The sequence below is a fragment of the Lipotes vexillifer genome, unplaced genomic scaffold, assembly GCF_000442215.2.
Source record: "Lipotes vexillifer unplaced genomic scaffold, Lipotes_vexillifer_v1.1 scaffold2049, whole genome shotgun sequence".
Lineage (NCBI taxonomy): Eukaryota > Metazoa > Chordata > Mammalia > Artiodactyla > Lipotidae > Lipotes > Lipotes vexillifer.
This window is the reverse complement of record NW_006778494.1, coordinates 171115-179929: the sequence shown is the minus strand read 5'-3', so window position 1 is coordinate 179929 and position 8815 is coordinate 171115. Positions and strand designations below refer to the sequence as shown.

Below are 8815 nucleotides of genomic sequence, written 5' to 3'. Positions count from 1 at the left end.
CCCCCCGCTCCACCCACTCCCACAAGCCAGCCTGGGTTTCAGTTTCCAGCCTGCTGAAGGCCTGGGTCAAGGGAGGCTCCTCTTCCTCACCGTCCAGATGAGCTAACGCCCTGGGTGTCTCACAGGGGCTGGCTGTGGGCAATGGACTCTCCTGCTACGAGCAGAATGACAACTCCCTGGTCTATTTCGCCTACTACCATGGCCTTCTGGGAAACAGGTATGGGAGGGGACCGTTGGGCAATCTCTGGGGCGCAGCAGGTCATGGGACCTCAGGTCTGTCCGCCAGGCACATGATATCCTGGGTCCTACCCTGGTTGATGAGCAGAAGGGCGGTGGGGGGGGGGGGCTGGGTTTGCTAGAAAGGTTTTAGTGCTGAAAGGCCAAAGCATAGACATCAGAGTGTAAAGGGACGAAGGAGGGCTGCAGCATGGCCCAGGGCAGCCAGGTTTGGGAGCTACATACCACGCCCTGTGATAAATGTCATTGTTCCCTGGGATTAGGTCCCTTGGGTCCAGGCCGTGATGGGAGGTTGAGAAGATGGGGTGTTCACCTTCTCTGCCCACCATGGGCCTCAGCAAATCTCACTCATCTCCTACAGGCTCTGGTCTTCCCTCCAGACCCACTGCTGCTTTCAAAACAAGTGTAACTTCTATGACAACAAAGACCTGGAATGCGTGACCAATGTGAGGTTCTGCCCCTGCCCTCCGTCACCCCTGACAGCCCCCATCCTGAGAAGGGGACCACATCCCCTTTGGGGACTCCTCCCCCCCATCCCCCTGTTGCTTCCTGTCCTGCACCCTTCAGCAATTCGACGTCCTCTGGGACACATGAGTATGGATGTGTTCCCACACCACTTCCTGTGACTTCCCTGTGAGGGGAAAGGGCTTCTCACTCATCCATCGTCTGCGATGTGCCAGGACTGTGCTCAACTATGGCAGTGGGGATTGTTCCATCTTCAAGAGTCTCCTTCAAGGGAGATGGTATTAGGCACATTTTCCAGATAAGGAAACTGAGGCCCAGCGTGTCGAAGTCACTTGCCTGAGGTCACAGTGCTAGGAAGTAGAGGCCTTAGGATTTGGACCTGGGACCGGCAGATTCCTTCCACTGAGCCTCAGTTTCCCTGCCTGTGAAGAAAGGGGGGAAAGGGTAGTGACCAAGCGAAGCAGGAGAGCAGTAAATCTTGGGGCGCTGCTGGGGAGGTCATGGGGAGGCCAGGATTCTGTAAAGCATGGTGGCTTTTGGGGTATCATTGCAGCTTCAGGAAGTGTCCCACATCGTGGACAGCTCCGGCCTCAACGTCTACAACCTCTACGCTCCATGTGCTGGGGGGGTGCCCAGCCATCTAAGGTGGGCCCTGCCGTGTGCCCCTTGGGCCAACCCCAGTCCCATCTGGAGCCTCAGGCACTCATCCCCCGACCTCACTTGCAGGTACGAGAAGGACACTGTCGTGGTCCAGGATCTGGGCAACACCTTCACTCGCCTGCCACACAAGCGGATGTGGCATGAGGTGTGCAAGGGCCCACACTCACCTCCCAGCAGGGTGGGGCGGGACAGGGCAGGGAAGCAAAGATCCTGACCCTCTGTGCCCCGCCAGGCACTGCTGCGTTCTGCGGGAAAGGTGCGCCTGGACCCCCCCTGCACCAACACCACAGCCGCCTCCACCTACCTCAACAACCCTCTCGTGCGGAAGGCCCTCCACATCCCCAAGCAGCTGCCCCGCTGGGACATGTGCAAGTGGGTTTCTGTGACCGCTTGTGGCCTGAGGGGTGGCGGGCTGTTGTTCCCAGGGATCCTTTGGCTAGGGTTTCTCAATGGGGACACAGAGGGCGTTTGGGGTGTGACAGTGAATTGTACAATAGGATGTTCAAGGTCTCTGACCCCGAAGTTGATTGATATTCAGCCACCTCATTCTTTTTTTTTTTTTTTTTTTTTTTGAGTTCCCAACCAGGGATTGAACCCGAGCCCTTGGCAGTGAAAACACAGGAGTCCTAACCACTGGACCTCCAGGGAATTCCCCCAGCCACTTCATTCTTTTTTTTTTTTTTAAATCCTTGGCTGTGTCGGGTCTTCGTTGCGGTGCATGGGCTTCTCTCTAGTTGCAGCGCACGGGCTTCTCTCTAGTTGCGGCGCGTGGGCTCTATAGTTTGCGGCATGCAGGCTCTCTCGTTGAAGCGTGCGAGCTCAGTAGTTGTGGCACTGGCTTAGTTGCCCTGAGGCATGTGGGATCTTAGTTCCCCGACCAGGGATCCAACCCACGTCCCCTGCATTGGAAGGCGGATTCTTTACCACTGGACCACCAGGGAAGCCCCAGCCACTTCATTCTTAAGTAGCCACATTACTTGTTAAAATATCAATTACTTCAATGGTATTTAGTAAAAAGACACTCCCATCCCCAGCCCCTCCCTGACTCCGGTACCACCCTAGCTGCCCACATCTCCTATGAGCCCTACAAGTAAGAGGGTGATGCCTGGCACAGCAGGGGCCACTCAGTTCCATTCTGATTGGTCAGCACGAGCCCTTATGCACTAATGCCACTTGCACCCCAGCCACTGTGACAAAGTGTCCCTGTACATCTAAATGGAGGAGGGTTGGGGACCCTCTGAATTCCAGCCCCTCCCCCTCCAGCTACATAAGTCCTAGAGAGGTTACATGCCCAAGGAGGGACTGAATCCCAGCTATCTGCCTCCTAGGCGGGAGCTTGGGAATAGGAGGGGATAGGGGAGGGCGTCTGATCTATTGTCCCTTTTTCTCCCCCAACCTGGACCCGGTCTTCCTGCCCGCGTGCTCCTGCAGCTTCCTGGTGAATATCCAGTACCGCCGTCTCTACCAAACCGTGTCTTCCCAGTACCTGAAGCTGCTGGCCGCACAGGTGAGTGGGGGCAGCACAGCTGGGTCCACCAGCAGCCTCAGGACCCTGGAGCAGTGTGGCGAGGCGAAGCCTCCTTCAGGGCGCTACTCGGGACAGGGGAAGCTGAAACTCCAAGAAGTGAAGTCACTTGCCCTAGGTCCTGTGGTCAGCAGGGTCGGGATTTGAACCTGGCTCTGTCCCCACCTTATGCTGCTCTGCTGGAGGGGGCAGAGAGGTCTGCCTCAGCCAAGGAGCCGTTAGGGTGAGAAGAGCTAGTCAGATCGTGTTACAGAGAGGCAGACTGGCGTGAGGTGGGAGAGGGCCTTGTCCAAGGTCACCTAGGAGATACTGGCAGAGCCGGGGTAGGACCAGGTTCTGTACAGCACAGTGGTTCGAGCATGGGCTCTGGGGTCAGACTGCCTGAGTACAAGTCCCCTTACTAGCCTACTAGCCAGGTGACTCTGGGCAAGTTTCTCATATATCTTGAGACTTGATTTCCCCATCCATAAAATGGGGTTATTGATGGTATCTACTACCTTCATAGGGAAAGCATTTAGCAGAGCACTGGGCAGGTAGGAAGTGGTCAGAAAACACAAGCGTTTCCTGGTTTATGCTATTTAGCTGGGCCTCTTGAATTCCCTGAGGGGTAGGGCTTGAACCGGGGAAGGGCTGGGGTTTGGGCTTATTCCAAACCCCCCCTTTTTCCCCTGCCCTGCTTCAGAAATACCGGATCCTGCTGTACAACGGAGATGTGGACATGGCCTGCAATTTCATGGGAGATGAGTGGTTTGTGGATTCCCTCAACCAGAAGGTGAGGCCAGGGTCCCAGCCCTGGGGTTGGGCCGGTACAGGGGTAGTGCAGCGTGGCTCTGGCAGACAGAGGGGGCAAACCTGGAGGAGTTCCCGGCCCCTGAGGTCTTGCTGGTGGCTGTGAGCAGCGATGACGGGGCAGCTACAAGCTGCTAAGTCTTTCCTGGTGGGGCAGATGGAGGTACAGCGCCGGCCCTGGTTGGTGGACTACGGGGACAGTGGAGAGCAGATCGCTGGCTTCGTGAAAGAGTTCTCCCACATCGCCTTTCTTACCATCAAGGTAGGGCCTGGGCCTGGTGAGGACTAGGGGGGCTGGGAGGATGGGGCAGGACCCACCTGTCCTTTCCTTCTGACCTCCTTTTATGCTGGGTTACCATCTGGCCCGTGGAAGGGCAAGTTTTCGGGGGGAAGATGAGAAAAACAGATGGATTGGGGGAGCAGGAAGGTCACTGGCTAGAGGGGTACAGTAGGATGAAGGGAGCACCCAAGGGCAGGGGTTGTACAGGGAAGGAATCTCACGAAGCTTTGCCCTTCAGGGTGCCGGACACATGGTCCCCACTGACAAGCCCCAGGCTGCCCTCACCATGTTCTCCCGCTTCCTGAATAAGCAGCCATACTGATGACCATGGGAGCAGCCCCCCACTGCCTGATACAGCCCTTCCCAGCCTCTCCTGCCAGAAGGGAGGTCCTCCTTTATGCAAAATGCCCCTGTGGGGCAGATCCCTGCCTCCAGAACTGACCCCACCCGCCTCCGCAGCCCTATGCATCCCAGACCTGGCCCCAGCGCCTCACATATACAGTCTGGGGGGAGTTTGCACTTTATAACTCACTGGGGTGAGGCCTGGCCCCCTCCCTGCTTAAAGAATGCCCTCAATGCAGTGATCGCACCCCAGGAACACAACAGAGCTCAGGACAGCCCACGGGGAGGGTGGACGGACTGTAATTGATGGATTGACTGTGATTATGGAATTAAATTGGGTACAGCTTAAAACCCCATCTTCTCTGTGGCACTGGGGGTTAGGGGACACTAGAGGCTGTGATGGGGTGAGGGAGGGGATGAGAGACGGTGGAGTCCTGAATGCAGCTGCCAGGGTCGGGGTTGAGGACTCAGACAGCTGCCACGGAGGGTGGCGGGGCACTGGGTGCTCGGGGGTCCCTGGTGTTGGCAGGCCGGTTCTTCTCAATCACCTCTCGCAGCCCTTTGGCAAAGTGGAGGTCAGCCCCGATGGTGAGGAAACCCTGTGCGGGGAGGCAGAGAAGGGAGTCTCTTCATTCCATTACCGAGAGCAGGGTTTAGAGACGGAGGCAAGAGTCCCTGGCTTCAATCTAGTGGGAGAGGTGGAGCAGCAGAGCGGGTCTTATAACTCCCTATGAAGGGTGCTGAAACAGAGGCTGCAGGAGCACAGCCTGTGGAGGTCAAGGAGGGCTTCCTGGGAGAGCTGGGGCAGCAGAGCGGTTCTTATAACTCCCTATGAAGGGTGCTGAAACAGAGGCTGCAGGAGCACAGCCTGTGGAGGTCAAGGAGGGCTTCCTGGAGGAGATGAGCTCTTAGCTAAGACCTGAAAGATTAGTAGGCACTGAGGGTAGAATCAGGGAAGAGTGTTCCAAGGTGAGGACACAGCCAGTGCAAAGGGCTGGATGAATCTGATGTAAGATTAAAATAAGAAGAGGCAGTTGATAAGGGAGAAGCTAGGATCAGGTCACAGAGGGCACACGAAAGCTGTAGAGGGAGGGGAAGGCTCTGCCCTCCTTCCCCATCGCACCCCTACTCACCGCGTGGTTTGTCACCACCTCGCGCACAAAGTCAATACCCTCGGGGAGTGGGATCTGCACCCCACGCCAGGTCCGCTCTGTGGGTGGGAACAGCCAGCTCAGTCTGGGCCCACCTGGCTCCCCTGTCCTTTCCCCCTCCCTCCTCACTTCCCCCAACTCTACCATTAAGCATGGGCATCACCCCAATCTGCAGCATGGTCTTCAGAGGGGCCTGCAGTGGGATCAGCTGGGAGGGAGGAGGGAGGAAGTTAGGGCAGCCTGTAGAGGGTGGGCTCGCCTTTGCTGCCCACCTCAATCCCAGCCCTGTACCCCCCCCACCCCCCATTCCCAGCTCACTGCCAGCGACTCTAATGCAGACTGGTTTGAGTAGATTCGGAACCTGTGGGAAAAAAAGAAGGGTCCAGTGGGCATGAGCCCTTGGAAGCTCCACCTTCTCCAGGCCACTCAGGCCTCTACCCACCCAAAGCCCCTGAGTTTCAGTCTTAGATGTTACACCTACAGACCTTTCCAGGGGGTTCTACCAATTTCCAGGTGTGTATCCGTGGGTGAGTCATTTCTCCCTCTTTGAGTCGCCTTTTCTCCAAGTCTGCTACTTTTTTTTTTCCAGTTTTTTTGTTTGTTTGTTTGTTTAATTTCAAGTCTGCTACTTTTTATTTGTGGAGTACCTCCTATAAGCTAGACTTCTGCTGATGGCTTTACATGTGTTGTTCATGTTTATTTAGCAAAACTTTCAGTGCTTACTCCCTGCCAGATACTATGCATGTTAAAAAGTTAAATATTATTAAACTATTTTAAAATGCCACCTCATAACAACCCTAAGAAACAGGCACTATTACAATTTGCACTTTATAGAGGAGGCAAATGAGGCCCAGAGAGATTAAGTAATTTGCATAAGGTCACATAGCTGGCAAACTGCAGAACCTGTCTCCAGAATCTAGACTCTTAACCTCTACCCTGCGTTATCTCATTTAACTCCCCAGAACAATGCTGTCCAATAGAACTTTCTGTAAAATGTTCTGTATCTGCACTGTCCACACAGTAACCATTAGCTACATGTGGTTATAGAAATGAACAACTGAGGAACTATTTAATTGTAATTAAATGTAAATAGCCACATGTGGCTAGTGTCTGCCACATTGGACGGCACGTCCTTGGAAAGTAGGTGCTACTATTTTTTATATTTAATGCATGAAGAAAATGAAGCTCAGAAAGATAAAGTGACTTGTTTTAAGATCACAAAGCTAAGATGTGCAAAATCCATGTTTTCGTGCACTTTGCCGTGTGACTGTAGGTGTGTCATTTAACCTTGCTGGGCCAGCTTGGTCATCTCTCATAATACCTGCTCTGGGTGGTGAGAATGCAGAGAAACTACACTAAAATGCAATACTTTTTATGCGTTAACAAGACCCCAGCTCTCCAGTGGCTTATAGGTATGACTGGATTTTAGCTCCCCAGTATTTTTGGGCGGGTGTGATTATCGTGAAGACACTGAGGCTCAGAGAGGTTACAGGCTCGCCCACCTGCGCAGGTCCAGCTGTGTGCGCAGCACCTTCCCCTGGAGTGCCATCTTGGCGCTGAGACGGGCATCCTGTGTAGGAAGGTAGGGAGGGTGGTGTTACGGCCCCAAAGGGTGTCCGCAGTCCTCCTCCCCGATCCCTCGCAGCCCCGACCCTGGTGTCCGTACCATGGTCATGCTGGACAGCTTGACCTCGGGCTGGTCGGGTGGGACCAGGGCGATGGTGACACTGGCAGTGACAGAGATGGTGGTGCCCGAGGGCTTGATGGTGCAGCGTGGTGGCGCCGTGACCCGCAGCTCCAGTTTCAGCGGAGAGTCGATCACTGCCGGGCTCTGGGGACAGAGCAGGGAGGACAGGTCAAGTTCCAGACGGGTCAAGTCCTCCTCCTTGTTGAGTCCCCGGGCAGGAGGGGGTGGCTGTACCATCTGGGAGCCCAGAGACACAAATGGGAAGACTGGTCTGGCTTCTGGAACCCTCCAGAACTGTGTCCAGCCTCTGCCTTTGCTCAGAGAAGGGAATGTCTCATTCTAGGAATGCCTCCTTCCTTCTCTTTCTGCTTTCCTGAGTTCTCAGTATTCAGGACCCATCTCCAATCCAGACTCCTCCGGGACAGTCTTTTTGCGTTAAATATCCCAGGGAATTCCCTGGTAGTCCAGTGGTTAGGACTCAGCGCTTTCACTGCCGTGGCCCCAGATTCAATCCCTGGTCGGGGAACTAGGGTCCCACAAGCCGCACAGCGTGGCCAAAAAAAAAATCTCAAGCTCCGTGCCATATCTCTTTTCTTGAAACTGCTGAGCTATTTCTTTTACAGGCAGTGTAGTGACCAAGTGCTTACTTTTCACCAAACACTTCACATGTATTAGCTCATTTAAACCTCACGATAACTGTGTGAAGCAGGTATTAAATTACACCCATTTTTGAGATGGGGAAATTGAGGCACAGAGTGGTTAAGCAACTTGTCCAAGTTGTGATATTTAGTTGCAGAACTGGGACTCAGACCCAGGCAGTCTGGCAGTAGAGTCCATGCTCTTAACAACACTTGGCCACGATCATAATGATGACAAGGATAGCATTCAGAGCAGCTGGTGCTGACTGAGCACTTCCTCTGTTGCTGTAATTGCTCCAAATGTATTAATTCATTTAATCCTCATGACAACTCTGGGAGGTTGCATAGTATAGAGGAGAGGGGCAGGGTGACTTGGAATCACACAGATTCCTATCTGGGTTCAAATCTCAGCTCCATCATTTACAAGGTAGAACCAAGGACAGGTCCTTTAATGATCACTGAACTATTTCTTTAAAAATTTTAACTCCCCATTAAACAAGGGAATATAAGCAAAAAGGATAATACATCAGTCGCTGTGAAAGCCCCTACACTGGCCGAGCTTGGGTTCTCAGCCCACCCTCATCATGGCTTCGTGAAGGAGACGGAGCGGGGGCAGCAAGCCCCCTTCACAGACCTGGAAACAGGCTTGGCCAAGTGAGCGGATGTGGCCACAGGCAGGAGGCCAGGCCTTCTGTCTACTCCACAGCTGCCACTGGGGGCTCTACTTGCCTCACCGGTCCCATCACGGTGTGCGGATGGCGTGCCCACCCCCCTGGCCAGGTTCCTACCTCCCGCTGACACTCACCAGCAGGACGATGTTCCCAAAGTAGGTGGCTCTCAGCAGCATGTCCAGATCATGGGGCACCTGGACCGGGGAATTGGGGATAAGGCAGAAGTTCCATCACAGGCCCCCTCTTGCCCATCCCACAGACAGCCCCTGGCATACCTTGGCCCCCACCAGCGACAGCTTCAGGGCCCCTGCCTGGAAATAACTCTCCATGGCAGAGTCAAAGAAGAACTCAGAGAAGGCCACGTATACCA

General features: G+C 54.4%; 2 protein-coding genes and 1 non-coding gene across 4 annotated transcripts in view; 2 read left to right on the top strand and 1 right to left on the bottom strand.

Annotated features, from left to right (window-relative positions):
* Positions 1 to 4649, top strand: part of CTSA (cathepsin A) — a 6860-nt gene extending 2211 nt beyond the window's left edge. The window contains exons 7-15 of one of the 2 annotated variants that reach the window (XM_007451633.1): positions 126 to 217; positions 599 to 683; positions 1256 to 1347; positions 1429 to 1507; positions 1595 to 1734; positions 2794 to 2869; positions 3570 to 3659; positions 3834 to 3938; positions 4195 to 4649. In XM_007451633.1, coding sequence (XP_007451695.1) covers positions 126 to 217; positions 599 to 683; positions 1256 to 1347; positions 1429 to 1507; positions 1595 to 1734; positions 2794 to 2869; positions 3570 to 3659; positions 3834 to 3938; positions 4195 to 4278 — 843 coding nt within the window. In that variant the 3' untranslated portion in view covers positions 4279 to 4649. The remainder of the gene's footprint in view (positions 1 to 125; positions 218 to 598; positions 684 to 1255; positions 1348 to 1428; positions 1508 to 1594; positions 1735 to 2793; positions 2870 to 3569; positions 3660 to 3833; positions 3939 to 4194) is intronic. The other variant, XM_007451634.1, reaches the window with a different exon arrangement.
* Positions 4582 to 8815, bottom strand: part of PLTP (phospholipid transfer protein) — an 11222-nt gene continuing 6988 nt past the window's right edge. The window contains 8 exon segments of the mRNA XM_007451635.1: positions 4582 to 4897; positions 5432 to 5508; positions 5594 to 5657; positions 5768 to 5810; positions 6952 to 7019; positions 7116 to 7280; positions 8580 to 8639; positions 8721 to 8815. The exon segment at positions 8721 to 8815 is cut by the window's right edge and continues 10 nt beyond it. Coding sequence (XP_007451697.1) covers positions 4766 to 4897; positions 5432 to 5508; positions 5594 to 5657; positions 5768 to 5810; positions 6952 to 7019; positions 7116 to 7280; positions 8580 to 8639; positions 8721 to 8815 — 704 coding nt within the window. The 3' untranslated portion in view covers positions 4582 to 4765.
* TRNAE-UUC (transfer RNA glutamic acid (anticodon UUC)) lies at positions 7590 to 7662 on the top strand. The gene has a single exon. It is a non-coding gene; the product is annotated as a tRNA-Glu (tRNA).